The following is a 20765-nucleotide window of genomic DNA, read 5'->3' as shown; positions in this document are numbered from 1 at the left end:
TATAATAATCTTGAGTTTAAGTGTTAAAGTTTAGGGGATTTCAGGTTTTTCTCCATGCTAACAGGGTTTTCTTGTGGTCTAGGTCTATAATTATCTGTCCTGTCCTGGATCCTTTGTAAAGTAGATTACTCAAATAGGCACAAAAGCACCAGAGTGTTGAATAAAAGCCCATTGTTTGTGCAACACTAGGTTTCCCAGGCTCTGCACCATGACTGGAATACTATGCTCTGATTTCTTATTCAGTGTTGTCTGTAACTGATTAATATGCACATTATCATATTCTGTGATTGCTGCTCTAAATATCTTAGCATGACTCATCACTTGGCAAAGATCATTGCTAACCCTATGCAAATATAATAGCTACATTTTGAATAATTAATCAGGAATACAGGGAGTGACTTGAGTGTGGACCGTCTGTCATCTGCAGGCAGAGTTTGAGAAGGTAGCAGCGGATGTGAAGAACCTGAAGAAGAGGCCTACAGATGAAGAGTTGCTGCACCTGTATGGCCTTTATAAGCAGGCGGTTGCCGGAGATGTTAACATCGGTATGACTTGCTGGAAAAAAAAGCTGAATCACTACCATAAAATGTGCCTTAGATTCTGAACATTTCCTCTTCTCTGTGTGCTGTCACAATGTAGATAAACCAGGAATGACGGACCTGAAAGGAAAAGCCAAATGGGATGCCTGGAATTCCAGGAAAGGTAACAAAGAAAAAGATAAAATGGTTGTAGCTTTAAAATGGACAGACAGTACAGCTTGTCACTTCAGTATCAGCTGTGAACTCCAGAATGTCCTGATACTCTGACAATAACGATGCTAACATGTGGTTGTTGCTGCAGATGTAATATTTATACCATCCTCACTTTATACTGTCAGCATCACTGACAGTATAAAGAATGGGCGTTGTATTCGTGACTTCACCCCTAGGTTTCTAAGAGTGTGGTGGCTCTGGTTGCTGGCATGTTGGCTGCCCTGCCTAATTTAAATATTGGCAAAGACGTGGAGCATCAGTGAACCTGAGGCAGGTCGAATGACACCTGTGTGCTTAAACAAGCCATCTGTAACAGCACCCATCTGTCATCAAAGCAGCCACAGTGTTAATTATGCATAACTTTAAGCCTTAATATATTTTGAACAGGTGAGTTCTATATAAATTCACCATCAGTACAGTTGTCATGAACGGGGAAATTAGCTATAGAGAACAAAACAGTTTTTTGTACCAGGCTATAAACATGTTTATTTCTGCTGTGAAGTTAGACATTTTAATATGAGGGCTTATGCAGACTTACTCATTCTGTAGCCAGCCTTAAGTGGCCGTTAAAGAAACTGCAGTTTTTTGCACTTCTGCATTGGCTTCACATCACAGCTATGGAGGTTGCTGATACACACAAAGTACAGCTGAGGCTGATGAAAATTTTTTATTAATTTTACAATTATGTGGTCACAAAGTGGAATTTCAGCCTGATACTGACACTAGATGTCACAGGATGTATAATTTCTTCAGGGGTTTGTTGAGGCATTTCAGTCAAAGCCACAAATGGCAAACTGCTGGTGGTGCTAGAGAAAAAGTCATGGGATCACCAAAGTTAGCAGGATTCATGAATAATAATGATAGTTGTAGATATTTCAGTCCGGACCAAAGTACTAGAACAACAGCATATTGATATTTTGTGTTTTTAATCCAGATACTTTGTACTCACTCTTTCAGGAATGTCCAAGGACGATGCCATGGCAGAATACATTACACTCGCAAACGAAATGATCAGCAAATACGGCATGTAAGGGTCACGTTACGCTGAAGAAGCCGAAGAAATGAAAAACAACAAGACTACTAACATAACTACTAAAACAGTGCTGCTGTCTACATATCATAAGTAGCCTTCTGCTATCAGAGGCCATAATTAAGCAGGATAATTGTCATTTAAAATGTGTGTCTTTTTTTTACATAGATTATTAACATTAATATACAATTCAAGAGAACTGCTATGCATCCTTAATAAATAAAACAATGTGATGTTTTATCAGATTAATGTAGTTTATTGTTGATGTCAACATGTACACAACAATATACTGTATACATGTGCACTTTAATATGCAACTTGATTCTAATCTAAATGCTGTCAAACATTAAACTACTGCACAAATATTAAACATAAAACAACTTTCTGAACTGCATTTCTTTGTTTGTATGTTTTTTCAGTGATATAAACGGGGTGGACAAAAAGACCTGGTGTTATAATGCAATACAGTTTAAAGAAAAACTGAATCTTGTCCCCTTTTACAGAGCTCTATCGCTTTATTTGCTACGTTTTTGAATTAGTAAGATGAGGTCTTTTTAGATTATGTTAAGTTAATCCTTGTCTCACAAGGTGGATAAGAAAATACTCTACAAAAAATAAACTACAAAAAAATATAATCCAATGTAAGTGATGGGGGGACAAAATCTAGATTTTCTGAGTAAAAATACTCTCAGTTAGAGATAAACAAACGTTTCTTTGTTTAATTGTTTCACACTGATAGATGTGATGTCTAAGTTTAAGTATCAGAACTGTTGTTTTGGATTTATTATTTAAAGTATCAGCTGTGTTGAGTAACTGTGACTACCATCAGCTTTGTGAGTGGAAGAGGTGGGGCTGAAGCTTTATCTTTTGTCTGATACAGATAGATTTGATGCATGTGAGACTGTGAGCTGCTAATATTTTAAGGCAGACTTGAAAAAAGTGTGAACCTATCCTCTTGACTGCAGTCTAAAGAATGAAAAACCTGACTACAAATCCACATATTTCTGGCTACACTGTGTTTCTCAGCTCCCTGCATCATCACATATATACATACAATTGAGGTCAAGTGCAATGCGCATGCGCAGTGCGCTCTGCTGCTGCTGCAGTCCACGCCAACACGCTGAAGTTGATCTTCCGGGTTGGTTGGAGATGTTTGTGCTGTGTGTGGACACTTTAAACTAAGGTCAACATATCCTGGAGGAGGTGAGCCGACAGAGGCACTGTGTCTGACAGATAAGAAGTTATTAAATAAAGTTAAATGTAACTGTAAGGACGAATGTTGCTGTTGACATGTTGACATGAGTAATGTCATTTTTCGGAGTGCTTTCAACAAGCAGTAATAATAATGATGATAGTCTCTATTGAGTTGGACGCTGCTTTAAGTTATACTAGCAGGTTTTGTGGCCATAAATGGAGTTTATGAATTAACATGGCTTTGATACGCACAGCAACACAGATGAGGAATATTTAACAACTTTAACATTGCTGCATCACTGCCTCCCTCTGGTCTTCACATCTGCATTGTTTCCTAAATCCAGTACAGTTTTCAATTTGTCAAAACCTCCATGAAACTAAAATCATAGACCTTCTTTCTGTGTCGTTACTGCATAATATGAAGACATTATGTCCTCTGTCTGTCTGTCTGTGACATATTCCTAATCTGTTCGTAATTATTTGTTCCTTTCTGTTTCTTGCATTATTTCTTACCCCTCCTTCTTTATGTCAGTGTCCACCCTCCAAAATATATTTTCCCCTCTGTGAAAGTTTAATACATTTTTGCATCGTCTTTCCTAACTGCCTTGTTCGCAATCTTGTCCAGTTTTACTTTTTCTTCTTCTTCTTCTTCTTCTTCTTCTTCCTCCTGCCCTCCCCAGACAAAGGTTTGCTCCTTATCCTATTATACAGTCCAGTTGAGTGGACTTTGAGCAGGTTGGAAGTCATTTCACATGCAAATATAGATATAAGGGAGAAAAAGACACAGATTTGACAACTTCCTGAATAACTGTTGCCTTTCACTTCTATATTGACATATGACAACTTAACATGTTTGACTGGTTCCTACTTTCCATGCTGACACAGACTGTCTGGATTTTTGCCTATGGCTTTCAAATAGCTCATGTTTCCCAACATTCAGATCACAGTTTCCCTTGTTTCCCTTAACCTCTGAGTGCACAAAATCTCCCGAAGCAGGTCTGGGCAGGTCCTTGATGTCGCATCTCTCACAGCCAATAAGGCTGATGTTATCAGATACTGCATCTAGTCAGAGACTGACTCCCTAGAGCGCAAAGTAACATAATGCAAGAACAGACATACAGGGTGCAGAGTGGGAATGAAAGAGGAGAAAGGTAGCATCAAAGTGATTCAAAATCTGATATTTTATGGTATAAAAGTTAGACATTGTTGGTTTAATAAAAAAAAAGTTATTGATAATGTGTTGCGGTGTAGTGTTTTTTAAGGTGGCATTCATCTCACTGTTCAAAAAAGGCAATGTCAGCCTCAGCCTTATCTTGGTGCGACATGTATTTGTATTACAGGGAGAAGAAATGGCTAATAAGTCTCTGCCAGAGCGAACCTTCCAGTACCAAAACAACCTGCCACCGCTGCCTGTCCCGTCACTGGAGAGTAGCCTTTCCAAGTACCTGGATGCAGGTTAGATAGTAGCTTTGTGCAACCTGTTGTGTCACAGTTACTCAAACTAATTATAATCTAATAATAACAAATCATTTCCATGTTTCCATCAGTTCAACCATTTGCCTCTGAGAAAGAGTTTGAAGCTACAGTCGCCACTGTGAGGAAATTTCAAGAGGGTGTTGGCAAAGAGCTGCACCAGAAACTGCTGCAGAGAGCCAAGACGAAGAAGAACTGGGTGCGTAATTGAGACGTAAATGTCTTATTTTTGGTATTACAGATGTCCTCTTTACTCATGATGTTTTACTTCACTTGTTAATTTCCCAGCTGGAAGAATGGTGGTTAGACACTGCTTATCTGGAGGTCCGGGTCCCCTCTCAGCTGAATGTGAACTTCGGTGGTCCGGCGCCTTACCTGGAGCATTGCTGGCCTCCTGCAGAGGGAACTTCTCTGCAGAGGGCCAGTATTACCACATGGCACACACTACAGTACTGGAACCTGATCCGCACGTAAGACCTGTTCACACACTTTCTACAAGCTGTGTGTTTTTAGTGTGATCAGGAAATGTGTTCTCCATTTTACATGAATCTTTTTTCTTTCTTCTTGCATGTTTTAGGGAGAGGCTGGCTCCTCAGAAAGCTGGCAAAACAGCTTTAGATATGGACCAGTTCAGAATGCTGTTCTGCACATGCAAAGTACCTGGAGTGAAGAAGGACACCATCCATAACTACTTCAAAACAGGTAGAGTAAACTCAGCTCTTATCTTAAAATTTAGACCCACCTGTATACTATTCAGCACACTTTCTTTCTGTTGTGTATTTTTTGCTGTGTTGCAGAGCGTGAGGGTCCTTGTCCGTCCCATTTGGTAGTAATTTGTCGTGGACGGATCTTCACATTTAATGCACTCTCTGCGGATGGACAAATCCTCACTCCTCCAGAACTATTCAGGTGGTGATTAAGAATAAAATCTAATAAACCTAATATAAAACTTAGTACCCAAGAGAACAAACGTCCATGAACCAACGGCTGTTGATACCTAATCATTGATAGTAATCATTGATACACTTAGAATATCTTTAAGTAGCCAAAGACAAGTCTCCCTCTCCATTTAGATAAACTTCCAACAGGGATGAAAAACGGGCGAAGATACTGTATCTAATAATTTTGCTAATAATTTTACTACTAGTAGTTGGGTCCAGGTTGTACTAGTTATTAATTTAATTAATATTTTATTCAACATTTTATTTTATCGCTTTATTTTTAGGCAGCTGAGCTATGTGAAAGAGCGCTGTGATAGAGAGCCAGAGGGAGACGGAGTGTGCGCTCTCACCTCAGAGGAGAGGACTCGTTGGGCGAAGGTATGCTCACTTTGTTTATTATCTCATTCATTTTGTGAACAAGTTGCCATATTATAATATAAAAGCATCTTGAAGACCTGTACTTTATGAATTTAACTGTTTACTGTCTCTGCAGGCCAGAGAACATCTAATTAGCATCGATCCACACAATAAGACCATCCTGGAGACTATCCAGAAAAGCTTGTTTGTCATATCTCTGGATGAAGCTAAACCCTACTCCACTCCAGAGAACTACACGAATGTACAAAGTTTATTTAAGTTTTATTACATATGATTTCATGACATGCTGTTTACTGGCTGTTTTAAAACAAAAGAGTCATGTGTCTGATTGTGTTTGCACTTCTGCACATAGATGACCCAGGAAGCACTTGCAGGAAACGCAACCATCCGCTGGGGTGACAAATCGTACAATTCACTTGCGTTCTCAGACGGCACTTTTGCATCCTGTTGTGATGTGAGTTTGTATTTCTGTGTCATGTTAGAGGGGCTCTACTATATAAAAATTTCAAAAGATAAATCTTAAGGGGCTTAATTGTTTTGCAGCATGCTCCATATGATGGCATGATACAGGTGTCATTGTGTTGGTATGTGGACCAGCAAATTAAAGCTACAGAAGGCAAATGGAAGGTAAATATTGACTATTACATGCTCCCATAACCCTTACCTGTCTGCACATAAAGTTAATGGATGTATCCTTCCACTTATCACACATTGATGTCTTTCAGGGCTCAGATGCAGTCAGACCCATGCCTCCTCCTGAGGAGCTGGTGTTTACTGTGGACGAAAAAGCCCGGAGTGATATCAGCCACGCCAAACAGCAATACCTGGAGTCGGTGAGCCAACATTAAACAACAAACTAGACTAGAAAAGCCTGATGCTAAATGACTTGTCCATGCTCACATCTGAGTGACTGTCCACTCTGTTGCTGGTTTTACAGGCCCAGGACCTGCAGGTTGTCTGTTACGCCTTCACAGCATTTGGAAAAGCAACCATCAAACAGAAGAAGCTGCATCCAGACGCCTTTGTTCAACTAGCGATGCAGCTGGCCTACTACAGAATGCACAAAAAGTATGACTGGATAATTTAACCATATCTTTACTGATGTTTGAAATCTAAGAAGTGAACCACCCTGAGTGTCTGCTTACACCTCTCAGGCCAGGAAGTTGTTATGAGACAGCAATGACTCGCAAGTTCTACCACGGCAGGACGGAGACGATGCGACCCTGCACCAAGGAGGCTCTGAACTGGTGTACAGCCATGATGGACCCAATGTGTGATGTGAGTGTGTGTATGTCTGAAACCCTGCACTGTGGCTAAATCACTGAAACAAAGGAGGTGGAAACTGTTTTTATTTGACATTGTACATAAACATTTTTCTGTCAGGATAAAGGCAAGAGGAAAGCCATGCTGCGGGCCTTTGATACACACAACAAACTGATGGCTGAAGCCCAGGAAGGAAAAGGTTTGTCTGTTTACACGTAATTGCTTGGAATTGCTACATATCAGTGTTTGTTAGACCGCCCTTTCTAAGCAGCTCTCATCAAGCTGGAAGTTTTTACTGCACTTCCAAAACTGCCAACCAGTACTTGATTAAACAATAAATTCAACAGGAAAACCTAAAAAATCACAAATGGACAAAAACGGTATCTACATATAATGGTGTGTGTGTGTGTATGGCTGAAGCCCAGGAAGGAAAAGGTTTGTCATGTAATTATTTTATATGATCACTGTTCAGGAGCTAGGCCACCCTTTCTCACCATGGGAATTATTTTTTCTTTATCATCATTGTGTGTGGAGGTGCATAGCTGTAATACTAAACCAAACTAAAATAAACTAAAAATGCTTTAAGAAACAAGTTTGAAGACTCGAGTTACTGGAAGCAAATGCTAAACTGTGAAAATAGTATTGCATAAAACATCCTAGCTAATGTTAGCTATGAACACAGCAACATTTTGCATCCTCTGAGCATCAGAGTCCACCTTGAGTGGTTGTTACGTTAAATATCAAAATCATTACTTTCTGAACTTTACTGTTGAGCTCTGTTGATAGTGATTACAATTTAGAAAATCATGAGATAACAAGATGAACAAGAGAAATTGAAAAAAAAAACTGGCACAGTAACAAAGACACTCGATTCGAGTCATCATTATTCTTATTTTGTGACATTATTTGCAGGTTTTGACAGACATCTTCTTGGGCTGTATCTTATCGCCAAAGAGGAGGGACGTCCCACTCCAGAACTCTTCGTGGATCCCCTCTATGCAAAGAGGTACTATCTGAAAAGCTCATTTATATTATAATTATGACTGCTTTTCTGTCCCCAACCTGTCCTTATTCTACTATAACACATCAAAATATATTTTATGAAAGAGGTCTATGGAAGCAAAGTAATTATATATCAGCAGATCCTTATTGTCACGTAGCTACACAGCCACGGCTACAGTCTATATGTGTATATGCTGTATGCTACAGTTTTAATGTTAACCTTTATCTTTCTTATTTTTTCTTTGAAATATTTAGTTGTATTTGTGTTTCTATTTAGAGGTATTATGGTATTTGTATAACTGAACTGCAGGACAGATATTTCTGTACGATTTCTTTCTGTCTGCCTCTACCTGAGTTGTGTTTGTGTCTGCAGTGGTGGAGGTGGTAACTTTGTGCTGTCGTCCAGTCTGGCGGGTTACACTACAGTCCTGGGTGCCGTAGCTCCCATGGTGCCCCATGGCTATGGCTTTTTCTACCGCATCAGAGATGACAGGTGAGCAGACAAGATCTAAACCTGCCTTTATGATGCTGTTTCTTCTGTGTGATATGTTAAAACTTGAGTTGAATAATGAAATTAATAAGTAAATTACTTTTATATTTTCCTGATGTTTTTTTGCTGGTTATGTAGACCTTCCCTGCATTTTCATCATCTGCGGTCATATCCACATTAAGCTGTCTTTTTTCCTTCCAGGATTGTGATGTGCATCACAGCGTGGAAATCTTGCCGTCAGACTGATGCTGCGTCACTATTCAACTGCTTCAACAGCTCCCTGCACGAGATGCTCCACCTGGCCACCACATCTCAGCTATAAGTGCTCACGAGAACAGACAGGGTCACTAAACACAGGCTATTACTAGCTATTACTACTACTAGCACGTGTTTGAACCCTATTGGACACACAATTTGCAACATTACTATCATTGGCTGACAGCTAGTGATTGTTTGTTCTCAGCACAAATCAACAGATTCTGTTTGTTGTGGTGCAAAATTGGACTTCTTTTTCTTCTCTAATGGACAAAGATTTAACAGAAACAGACTGTTCAATGGTGTTTTGACAGCCTAATAGCTTATAATAAAGCTTATAATAAAAAGCATTCCAATATATCCTATAAATATATATTTTTATAAATTAAATTAAATGGATTTTTCTTATTTTTTGAATGAAAACCTACTGAAATATGTAATAATATCACTCAACTATTAAATTTGAGTAATTGTCCTGATACAAAATCAGATGATCTGCATTTGTGTATTTTTCTGGGTTTTCCTTCAATTTGTCTTTTCTGTACACGCGTTGCCTCTTGCACATTTTGTAAATTTTTCTAATGCTGCATATTGACTCAGCCAAATTTTCCATGCAATGCTTCTTACGTAGTTTATCTCACATCTATCCAATTTTCTGTGTTTTTGCCATAGGCTGCAAAAATATAGTCTCCTCTCTAATCTAAAAATCTGCAGAGACATGCAGTGTGGGTAGACCTGAGCTGGGCCGAATGATGTCTGGCTGATCAAACAAGCCAAAATATCTTTCAGTGCATATCAGTATTGTTTTCAGGCAGATTTGAGAAAAAATGTGGACCTGTCCTTTGAGGTTCCCTCTTGACTGGAGTCCAAACCAAAACAGCTAAAAACAAAAATCCACAAAGTATATACCTGCGGGTGTCCACATACATTGTTGAATTTGCACTTTGTATTTGCAAGTTTGGATGTGCTGTTGAGAACATTTTGAGTTGGATGTGTGTACATATAAATACATATACATCTCCTCTATGTGCAGGAATCAGTATTATGTATTTAGTGATCTTATTTTCAGTTTCGTAGTTTCTATTCTTAATCCACTCCTCATCTCTCTGCAGCATACAAACTATCAATGCCTCATTATTTCACTGATAACATTTAGGTCAAGTGCAGTGCGCATGCGCGGTACGTGCTTCCGGGCGGGACACAGAAAAGTAGGGGAAAGGTGAGGAGCAGGACTGCGGCTGCAGCTGCAGACCAGGGGGCGCGCCGAGAGCCTGCAGGTAAACACTATAACAACACCGAGCGGACCAATGGTGGGATACCTACTGGATGTTGGTCAAGGTTCACGATGACAGAAGACGGCATTTGAGGACGAAAACACAAGAGAAACCCACCGTGATTTAAAAGCACTTGTGAATCTGAGCACAGGATTTCAAGTGAGTTTTGAAAAATGTGAGCATAAATGTATGACATGCTTTCAAAACATTTCTTTGCTTGTGTTTATGTAAAAATGCACAACACAAGAACACAACACAGGGAGACTTTGGCACACATCTATTAAAATATGTCACAGGACAAGTAGGCCTGTCTTGTAGATGATCATATTAATGATTTGCTGCTGTTAACCAGACATTTTATAACTTCATTAAATAGATGTTGTTACAGCTGTAAGCTTCAACAATCATCATTTTAAAGTGACTCACTGTTTTTTTTTTAAATCAGCTACCACCTCTCTCAGTACGAAAACAAACACAAATGCCATGTCAGAAAATATGATGCATATATTTTACTCAATATTATACAGCATAAATAAATACACACCTCCATAAACAAATGTGGGTTATTTGGAATGACAAGCCCCTTCTTGCCAAGTACTAGTCTGCATCATTGACAGTATAAATAAACTTCTGGTTCTGTGAAGCCATCGCAGAAAAAACTGCAAAAAACAGCAAAAAATGAGGAAACACTATCTCATCATTTTACAGTGAGGAAACACCAGAGGCAGATTAAAAAATAAGATGATAATAAAGCACATTAAAATGTATAAATAGCCAAAAATAAAGGTAAAAACATGGACAACTTAACTAAATAACAACAATGTAATGGTCTTGGTCTTGAGTTTGCTCTTAAAGATATGAAAATAAATCTAATGATGAAAAGGGTACAACACCATTGGCTGCACAATAAGTCAGACTGTATTGAACTTGAACTGGAGATATTACCATTTTTCTTCTTATTATTATTATTTGATTTATTACCTCAGTAAACTCAGTGAGTCCAACCAATGCAACATATAGACATCCTGCAGGACTGTTTGTGTTCCCTGTACTGTCCTGAAGTCCAGTCAGTCTGCACATGTCATTGATTTTGGAAATATTGATTTTTTATTTTTGTTGGGCTTCAACTATAAGTCAGCTGGAAAAAAAAAAGCATCACTGGTTTCACTGTGTCATCTTCTCTCTGGGTGACAGTTCTCGGTTTTCTCTGACTCATTCAGTATTAAACGTGCTTGCAGTCAGCTCTGGGCACGTTAAGCATGCACAATTATCACCATAGACAGCAGATACAAGCTGGCACAGGCTGTCTTCTAACGTGTGTGACTTTATTAGAAAACCAGCGATGCTTGTTGACTATATTTAAATGGGGGCGCGGTTTGAGGAGCTCACGCCGCGCCCCCTCGTCTGCAAGCCGCAGACGGTAACCCAGTCCAGGCTGCTGTTGCTGTGGACAACGTCCAGCAGAGAGACCCGGTTCACCTTCAGGCTGACTGGAGATATTTCAAAGACTGGTATATGCCGGTGTGTGTGGATGCGTTAAGCTAACATCAACATATCCTGACGAAGGTGAGCCAACAAAAGCGCCTGGGACTTTTTTAAAATCAAGTTTAACTGTCACAAACATTGTTGTTGACTTCGCCAACAGCCGCAGGCGCACAGAGAGCGGTTAGTCCGCTCGTGCATTGTTTATGCAGACACAGCCGTTAGCTACCGTTAGCATACCGGACCGTTAGGACCGTTTAAAATCTTAATAAACAAGTTTTAAAAAAAGTCTTAACAAAGGAGGTTAGCAGCTAGTCTAGTGTGTTTTTATTGAAAAGCGACATTTATTGAGTCTTGTAGTCGTGAAAAGTTTGTTAATTATTAATTAATTTGGCTTTGGTTACAGATAAAACACAGCCTGAAGCTATACGTTAATTAACGTGTCACACTATTATAACTGACAGGAAAAGACCATATTTGGGCATACGCTGTGTGTCAGGTGTCTACAGAGACCAGCCTCTCAGATTAATTAGATTGGATTTATTATTAAAAAATTAGAGCAACCACTAATTATCTCAAGGTTAAGCTTTATTGTTATTACACAACACAATGCATGATTTGCACAGTGAGATTTAGTTGCAACCCCCCCTCGCACATGTTTTCATGGATTAAAGGTCCAGTGTGTAACATTTAGGAATGTTTTTCATTAGTGTATAATCACCTGAAAATAAGTATTATTGTGTTTTTATTACCTGTAAATGAGTGCTTTATGTCTTCAAAGTATATATATAGTATAGTACTATATATAATAAGACATGGATCAGTGTTGGACCTGAAAGATGGTGCTAAAACCACTGACAGTATAAAGAATGGAGAGTGTATGCCTGACATCACCCAAGCCATCTGTAACTGCACCCACCATCTTTCAAAGCGACCACGCATGATAATTATGCGTAACTTTAAATCTAAAATATAATTTTAACAGGTGAGTTGTATAGAAATTCAGCCTATGTACAGAACACCAACAGGGAATTTAGCTATAAAGACCAAAACTGTTTTGTACCAGGCTGTAAACGTTTACTGGAGGTCGACTTGTTCTGAGGAAGTGCAGTTTTGGCACTTCCACATTGGCTTTTCCTCACAGCCATGGAGGTTGCTGTTTAGTCGTACTGCTACAGTGGCCCAGATTGGACAAACCAAAGAGGTGCTCTAGATTTTTTTACAAGCCACCACCATAGGTTCTCCTAAATGCTTGTAAGGGTGAGGTGAGCGGTATTCAGTTGGTTGTGATCTGTAGCCTCGCCACTAGATGTCACTAAATCGTACACACTGATGCTTTAAATTCTAGTTAAACAGAACAAAGTTAAGCTAAAGTAGACGTATGGAGGATATAAAGAGGAAAACTGAATTATATTTACATGGAAGACAGTTTGGTACACAGAAATATGTACAATATGGTAGATGATATTGCTATTGCTTATTATTATGATGAAAAATACCTGCCAGAAGTCATTTGTTTTGTTAACAAAACCAACAGGTGTTATATTTACGAGGATGTAAAACAAAAGAAAGCCACATGATTTTGCTAGATAAATGACTGTGATAGATTATTCATATAGTTCTCTGTGTGATTAATCAAATAGTTGCTTCAATGCAAATTTTAATGTTCCCGAAGGTAAATGGAGATCCCATTGTAAAGATTTATAAATATCACGTCCGCTGTGAAGTGCAAAGCTGCAACAATTCGTTTTATTAACTGTGGAGATTCAGTTGTGAGTCTTAGCAGTGACACAAGGCAATGGCAGCCTCAGCTTCATCTTGGTGTGACATGTATTTGTATTACAGGGAGAAGAAATGGCTAATCTTTTGTCAGAGTCTCTGCCAGAGCGGACCTTCCAGCACCAAAACAACCTGCCACCGCTGCCTGTCCCGTCACTGGAGAGTAGCCTTTCCAAGTACCTGGATGCAGGTAGGATAGTTGCTTTGTACAAACGGCTGACATGGCCTGAACTGCTCACTGTTGCTACTCTTGTTTGTCTTTATATAAACATGTATGTCCCTTTTTAATTAAAATCATATATATCAGTGTGGAATGATGCTTTCACAGTGACCAGAAATTAGTGCTCTTACTTGACATAGTGACTAATTTTGCATTTCCATGTTTCCATCAGTTCAACCATTTGCCTCTGAGAAAGAGTTTGAAGCTACAGTCGCCACTGTGAGGAAATTTCAAGAGGGTGTTGGCGAAGAGCTGCACCAGAAACTGCTGCAGAGAGCCAAGACGAAGAAGAACTGGGTGCGTAATTGAGACGTAAATGTCTTATTTTTGGTATTACAGATGTCCTCTTTACTCATGATGTTTTACTTCACTTGTTAATTTCCCAGCTGGAAGAATGGTGGTTAGACACTGCGTATCTGGAGGTCCGGGTCCCCTCTCAGCTGAATGTAAACTTCGGTGGTCCAGCGCCTTACCTGGAGCATTGCTGGCCTCCTGCAGAGGGAACTTCTCTGCAGAGGGCCAGTATTACCACATGGCACACACTACAGTACTGGAACCTGATCCGCACGTAAGGCCTGTTCACACAAATTTTTCTAAGTTGTGTTTTATTTATTTGTGTGAGGGTCAAGAAAATTTGCTCTCATTTCTTCTTTTTTTCTTTCTTCTTGCATGTTTTAGGGAGAGGCTGGCTCCTCAGAAAGCTGGCAAAACAGCTTTAGATATGGACCAGTTCAGAATGCTGTTCTGCACATGCAAAGTACCTGGAGTGAAGAAGGACACCATCCATAACTACTTCAAAACAGGTAGAATAAACTCAGCTCTTATCTCTAACCTTTAGACTCACCTGTATACTCTTTAGCCCACTTTCTCAGTTTACATGTCACTGTTGTGTAATGTGTATGTTTTGCTGTGTTGCAGAGCGTGAGGGTCCTTGCCCGTCCCATTTGGTAGTAATTTGCCGTGGACGGCTCTTCACATTTGATGCACTCTCTGCGGATGGACAAATCCTCACTCCTCCAGAACTACTCAGGTAGTTATTACAAGTACACACACCACCAGAATCAAACCCTAATATGAAATCAACACATCACCATATTGACAACAGCCTTCTAACTAGGTAAAGGTAGGGTCTATGAACTTAACAGTAATTAGTTTCATTCTAGATTTGAAACATTGTCATTTAAGTTTTTGTAAACTTTCCTGATATCGGTTTGAATTGGGTGTGGTTATGCTCAGACATTTCTGATGCAATTAATCCCGTGAACTACTCAACTGTACCACAAAACAGTACTTCTCTGATCTTACTCAACCTACCTCGAAGCCGGCCAGAGGAACTGACTTCGCTACATCAGCATCATTTACATCATCATAAACTCATAAACTTTTAAAAAAGGAAACATTCTTACACCTGTTTTCCTTTTTAAACAGAAAAATACATCCATCCACCTTTTGAATTCAAATTTCTCTCATTTATCAAAGAAGATGAGCCTAATTGCCTTGTTAACTCATCATAAAACAGACTTAATTCAAACAGTACCAAAATAAAACTCACCAAAACATCTTGATTCGTCTTTTCTCTGTTCCAACAATTTTAACTCTTGTTTGGTCGATATAAACCCTTAATTTACAGAGTGAGCTGTGAAACTAATCTGCTAAAATTTCTGATAAAAGTCTGTCTGGTGGTTGAAAGAGCGTAACATCTTTAGTTCTCAGTCTGAAAGGGTTGTTGAATGCTTAAGATGCTTAACTTTGACATCATATGCACGTTTTTACTATTTCAAGCCACATTTCCAGAGGCTTTAAATCGACTTGGTGAGCCCTGCAGAAACCTGTGACGAGCTGAATGGAAAGCATCCATAGGTTTATTTTATTTTTAACCTGTATAGGCAGCTGAGCTATGTGAAAGAGCGCTGTGATAGAGAGCCAGAGGGAGACGGAGTGTGCGCTCTCACCTCAGAGGAGAGGACGCGTTGGGCGAAGGTATGGAGACTTTCGTTTGCATCTCAGTGAATAAGATCTAAAACAGATTTTGGATTATTGATTGTGTGAGTTCTCACATTACAGTGTAAAAGCATCTTGAAGACCAGTACTTTCTGCATTTAACTGTTTACTGTCCCTGCAGGCCAGAGAACATCTAATTAGCATCGATCCACACAATAAGACCATCCTGGAGACGATCCAGAGCAGCCTGTTTGTCATATGTCTGGATGAAGCAAAACCCTACTCCACTCCAGAGAACTACACAAATGTATGGACTGCACATAGTTGAATTATTTATCATTTAAAAGAGTTGTGTTTCTGTTTGTGTGACTTTGCAATTCTGAACACAGATAACCATGGAGGCCCTTGCTGGAAAACCAACCATCCGCTGGGGTGACAAATCGTACAATTCAGTCGTGTTCTCAGACGGCACTTTTGGATCCACTTGTGATGTGAGTTTGTATCTGTGTCATGGATAAATATATCCTGTTCAAAAGCAAACTTTTCTACCTAGTGAAAACATTTAAATTAAATTAAAACATAAAAATTTAATTGTTTTGCAGCATGCACCATATGATGCCATGGTATTGGTTACATTGTGTTGGTATCTGGACCAGCAAATTAAAGCTACAGAAGGCAAATGGAAGGTAAATATTGATAATAATAATCAGTAATTACTTGATTGTGCAGATAAATAGTTTTAACAATAGTTTATTGAAATGTTTTTTGGGTTGTTTTTTTGTTTGTTTTTTTACACATTGATGTCTTTCAGGGCTCAGATGCAGTCAGACCCATGCCTCCTCCTGAGGAGCTGGTGTTTACTGTGGACGAAAAAGTCCGGAGTGATATCAGCCACGCCAAACAGCAATACCTGGAGTCGGTGAGCCAACATTAAACAACAAACTAGACTAGAAAAGCCTGATGCTAAATGACTTGTCAAATGCTCACATATGAGTGACTGTCCACTCTGTTGCTGGTTTTACAGGCCCAGGACCTGCAGGTTGTTTGTCACGCCTTCACAGCATTTGGAAAAGCAACCATCAAACAGAAGAAGCTGCATCCAGACACCTTTGTTCAACTAGCAATGCAGCTGGCCTACTACAGAATGCACAAAGAGTATGACTTGATAATTTAACCATATCTTTACTGATGTTTGAAATCTAAGAAGTGAACCACCCTGAGTGTCCCTGTTCACTCCTCTCAGGCCAGGAAGTTGTTATGAGACAGCAATGACTCGCAAGTTCTACCACGGCAGGACGGAGACGATGCGACCCTGCACCAAGGAGGCTCTGAACTGGTGTACAGCCATGATGGACCCAATGTGTGATGTGAGTGTGTGTATGTCTGAAACCCTGCACTGTGGCTAAATCACTGAAACAAAGGAGGTGGAAACAGTTTTTATTTGACATTGTACATAAACATTTTTCTGTCAGGATAAAGGCAAGAGGAAAGCCATGCTGCGGGCCTTTGATACACACAACAAACTGATGGCTGAAGCCCAGGAAGGAAAAGGTTTGTCTGTTTACACGTACTTGCTTGTAATTGGGTCCACTGATGTGTGTGTCTCTGATAATAATTCTTGTTATATTGTAACATTATTTGCAGGTTTTGACAGACATCTTCTTGGGCTGTATCTTATCGCCAAAGAGGAGGGACGTCCCACTCCAGAACTCTTCATGGATCCTCTCTATGCAAAGAGGTATCTGAAAAGCTAATTTATTTCTTAAACAGTGTGTCTATACTGCTTATGTCATTGTCTTATTTTAAGTATTGTATTATGAGTATATATCCATCTCGCGAGCTGGTGTGGGATCAAGACAGTCTATCTTACCTTATCTTGTTGTATAAATTATACATTATAAATAAAACCTTTGTCCAATAAAACAATCACATACAAAACTACTTTTCTGTCCACAACCATCGTTTCAATGAATAAATCCGTTTTCACTAAGATGTATAATAAAATTATTTTATAACATTTATTAAAATAATAATAAAAAACACCAGTGTAACTAATAACATGTAAAAAGATCTGAGGGCATTAAACCTGCCCCCTGTTGTACTATGACGCATCAAAATGTCTACAGATAACAAAGTACATGATATATCAGCAGGTCCATATTGTTACAACTGATATCAGCGTATCGCAGCTGCAGTATGTCCATAAAGGCGTGTATGCTGGATAATGTAAAAATAATATACAGCTCTAAAATGTTCTATAGGCAGCATTTTAATTTGTGACTTTTTTTTCATTTCAACTTTTAAATAGTTGAAATTAAAAAGCTCAAAGTTCAAATGTAAAAGCTTCTCTCTCTCTTTAAAAATCAAATTTGAGGAAGCACTGCCACAAAATTTACATTTCTAGAAGCTCCAGCAGTTCTTTATATTAGTTCACTCTGTCAGTCGTGTCATGTCCTTCCATAAAAAAATCCCCATTATTTGGCAGCCACAGTTTTTGGTCTGAGGCTGAAATTTACTTCTTGGTAAGTGTCTCTCGCAAATCTGGATATCATTACTGGCCTCAGCAATATATCATATTCGTTGGGCTCTCTGCATCGACACAAAAACAGGTGTAGATTGCAGATACAAGATTTAAGATTCTTAGAGATTGTTAAAAAAAATACTACTACAAAATAATCATTTTCATAATCAATTATAGAACACTACAGATTGAAAAGTGCTAATGAGATGTTTTTTTCTGCCTCTAACTGAGTTGTGTTTGTGTCTGCAGTGGTGGAGGTGGTAACTTCGTGCTGTCGTCCAGTCTGGTGGGTTACACCACAGTCCTGGGTGCCGTAGCTCCCATGGTCCCCCATGGATATGGTTTTTTCTACCGCATCAGAGACGACAGGTGAGCTGCTGTTTCGTCTTCTGAAAATCTTTTGCTTCAGTGGTCATGACTTTTACATGAAACTATATAGATTACATATTAAAACCTTTGGGTATATCAAGTCTCTTCAAAACAAGGCTGTTCTTTGTTGTTGAAAAGATTTACAGAAATAGTTATTATACTATTCAGTGTCAACAATAATATCACTTAATTCATTAGTGAATTAGGTTTTTAAAAGGCAACCATTAGGGGATGTTGCGAAGTAGTGTGTCACATGGGAGGTAAGGAGAGATGTAACAAAAATGAACAGATAAAAATTTAGGTGATGCAAAATAAAGGGGTGAAAATAAAATCTTAATTTAATCAAATTTTAAGTGATTTGATTAATATAAAGTGAATTTAAATTTGTGATGTCAAACGAATGTTAAACTAATTAATAACAGGAATGATGAAATGTTTGTGAAAATAAAAAACATTTCTCACACAGGAGTCATGTGGTTTCATCCAATCTTGGTGGACCTCGATAAACATCTGTTAGGTGTTGTGAATGATGAACTGTAGAGAGAGCAACGCTGTTTCAGATAAAATGTCAATCAGGTTCATCAAAACAAATGACAGTTCTACTTTTTAATTCACATAAAGTTAAATTTGCCTTTTTTTTACTTTCCTTCCCTTGACTTCCCGTTTCCTCAATGATAAATGGCAATTTTTTATTGCGATCAATTAATTTAAAATGGGAAAAACAATTTACCATGGCTGTGTTTTCATTATATCACAGTATAACAGTAACACAACAGTAATAAGCAGTCATAGCTTTAAATTGAAATCATATCTACACTACGCTGTCTTTTCCCTCCAGGATTGTGATTTCCATCACAGCGTGGAGATCTTACCGTCAGACTGATGCTGCGTCACTATTCAACTGCTTCAACAGCTCCCTGCACGAGATGCTCCACCTGGCCACCACATCTCAGCTATAAGTGTTCACGAGAACAGACAGAGTAGCTAAACACAGGCTTCCTTCAGCACGTTTGAATGTTATTGCACACACGATTTTCCAAATCCTCAGTTAATAACCAACAGCTAGTGATAGTAATGTTTGTTCTCAGCACAGATCAGTGCAAATGTCAAGAATCAGTACCAGTAGTGACATCCACTGTTTCTAGCATCAAAAAGTACCAGTAACTTTTCTTTTCTTTCTAGTAGAGCTAAATAAGACTTTTTCAGTGTAAATTGTTCTTGTAAATATTTTTCCTAAATCTCTGATTTTCGTAATTGTAGTGTAAATTTTACTGAGAATGTTTAATTTTTAAAATCCTGATAGTATTAATGTACATTTAAACTAAGATAATGCTAAGTCTGTTTTTTAGTAATGTTCGTCTCCAGCGGGTTAAATTCAATGACACTGACGTCAGTGGACAATTTTAGGAAATAACTTCTGATTTCTTTGTTATATTAAATCACATAATTGGAAGGATTATTATTACATTAGGAAAGAATAAAGGTCTGTATGAACAATTAATTAATGCAGTATGCAAAAAAACTGTTTTAGTGTTTTAAATGGGCACTCTATGCTGTCTATGCTAAGACAGCATAGAAATATTGCAAACATTTCCTTTAATCAATACTTAAAATTGCTGATTCTTTTTACTTTTTGTTCTGTGTTTCAGTACAGTAGATTACTGGAATAGCAAGAAAACATTCATCATGTTGAGGTCATACGACTACATGTTGCTGTGACTTTTTTTAACTCAGTTTGGTCATGTGTCATCACCATATCTGCACCTGTATGTAAAATGAGAACAAGAGCTTCTGTATCAATACTTAAAGATTTCGAGGTGCTCTGGCAGCTCATCTACTGGAGTTTGCATCCTATGCACAAAGGCTGAGTCCTTACCACGGTGGCCTGGGTTCGGATTTAACCCACAGTCCATTCGCTGCTGCATGTCCTCCTCTCTCTCTCTCCTGAGTTTCCTGTCTATCTGTGGCCGTCACTGTCCAAATAAAAGCATAAGAAGCCCAAAAAACAAACAAAGAAAGACTCAAATTTTAGTCTTTTGAAAACTTATGTCTTTCAGTCTTTTGAAGTACTGCCAATGACCACAGAGGGAGCACTATACCATCTCAACTCTAATGTAAAGAAGGCACGTTTCTTCACACTGACTAACTTTTGTCAGTGCTCTGTATGGGTTTTGCACACTATGCAGCTTTATTTGCTTTATTCATGTTTGTCAGGTTAAAGATAACTGACTGTTATTGACTGCTGTAAAACTACACTGAACCTTATAAACTGTGGCATTTCCTCTGCATTTAAAGCCTTACAGTAATCTGTAATCTGTGTGTGTCTGTTGACCTTTATACATGACAAAATGTGAATAAAACAAATGAAAAACATTATCAATATTTTTTTATTCTAAACATG

At 38.6% G+C, this 20765-nt stretch overlaps 3 protein-coding genes across 6 annotated transcripts in view; all 3 read left to right on the top strand.

The window, feature by feature from the left end:
* acbd7 (acyl-CoA binding domain containing 7) overlaps positions 1–2176 on the top strand; it is a 2721-nt gene extending 545 nt beyond the window's left edge. The window contains exons 2-4 of the mRNA XM_027286840.1: positions 428–545; positions 640–702; positions 1710–2176. Coding sequence (XP_027142641.1) covers positions 428–545; positions 640–702; positions 1710–1783 — 255 coding nt within the window. The 3' untranslated portion in view covers positions 1784–2176. The remainder of the gene's footprint in view (positions 1–427; positions 546–639; positions 703–1709) is intronic.
* Positions 2177–2879: 703 nt separating this feature from the next.
* LOC104940192 (peroxisomal carnitine O-octanoyltransferase) lies at positions 2880–9248 on the top strand. 2 transcript variants are annotated; one of them, XM_027286837.1, is made up of 17 exons: positions 2880–2985; positions 4317–4431; positions 4524–4648; positions 4738–4919; positions 5027–5151; positions 5247–5358; positions 5675–5768; positions 5884–6009; positions 6121–6222; positions 6312–6395; positions 6494–6601; positions 6706–6836; positions 6923–7046; positions 7152–7230; positions 7944–8037; positions 8407–8526; positions 8725–9248. In XM_027286837.1, the coding sequence occupies exons 2-17, from the start codon at positions 4326–4328 to the stop codon at positions 8843–8845; spliced, it is 1833 nt and encodes a 610-aa protein (XP_027142638.1). In that variant the 5' UTR covers positions 2880–2985; positions 4317–4325; the 3' UTR covers positions 8846–9248. The 2 variants fall into 2 exon arrangements, with proteins under 2 accessions (XP_027142638.1, XP_027142640.1); XM_027286839.1 differs by lacking the exon at positions 2880–2985 and adding an exon at positions 3030–3048.
* crot (carnitine O-octanoyltransferase) lies at positions 2916–20737 on the top strand. 3 transcript variants are annotated; one of them, XM_027286836.1, is made up of 17 exons: positions 2916–2985; positions 13380–13503; positions 13706–13830; positions 13920–14101; positions 14212–14336; positions 14452–14563; positions 15420–15513; positions 15656–15781; positions 15864–15965; positions 16077–16160; positions 16286–16393; positions 16499–16629; positions 16718–16841; positions 16947–17025; positions 17119–17212; positions 18245–18364; positions 19203–19323. In XM_027286836.1, the coding sequence occupies exons 2-17, from the start codon at positions 13389–13391 to the stop codon at positions 19321–19323; spliced, it is 1842 nt and encodes a 613-aa protein (XP_027142637.1). In that variant the 5' UTR covers positions 2916–2985; positions 13380–13388. The 3 variants fall into 3 exon arrangements, with proteins under 3 accessions (XP_027142637.1, XP_027142635.1, XP_027142636.1); XM_027286834.1 differs by lacking the exon at positions 2916–2985 and adding an exon at positions 9982–10211; XM_027286835.1 differs by lacking the exon at positions 2916–2985 and adding an exon at positions 11319–11618 and having other exon boundaries at positions 19203–20737.
* Positions 20738–20765: the final 28 nt, after the last annotated feature.

The sequence above is a fragment of the Larimichthys crocea genome, chromosome XIII, assembly GCF_000972845.2.
Source record: "Larimichthys crocea isolate SSNF chromosome XIII, L_crocea_2.0, whole genome shotgun sequence".
NCBI lineage: Eukaryota > Metazoa > Chordata > Actinopteri > Sciaenidae > Larimichthys > Larimichthys crocea.
This window is presented reverse-complemented; position numbering and strand designations above follow the sequence as displayed.

Coding starts and splice junctions, on each gene's coding strand:
- LOC104940192 (XM_027286837.1), top strand. CDS start 4,326: ATGGCTAATAAGTCTCTGCCAGAGCGAACCTTCCAGTACCAAAACAAC. Junction 4,920..5,026: donor TACTGGAACCTGATCCGCAC/GTAAGACCTGTT, acceptor TGCATGTTTTAG/GGAGAGGCTGGCTCCTCAGA. Junction 6,010..6,120: donor CTCCAGAGAACTACACGAAT/GTACAAAGTTTA, acceptor TTCTGCACATAG/ATGACCCAGGAAGCACTTGC.
- crot (XM_027286835.1), top strand. CDS start 13,389: ATGGCTAATCTTTTGTCAGAGTCTCTGCCAGAGCGGACCTTCCAGCAC. Junction 14,337..14,451: donor CCATAACTACTTCAAAACAG/GTAGAATAAACT, acceptor GCTGTGTTGCAG/AGCGTGAGGGTCCTTGCCCG. Junction 16,394..16,498: donor AACAGCAATACCTGGAGTCG/GTGAGCCAACAT, acceptor CTGGTTTTACAG/GCCCAGGACCTGCAGGTTGT.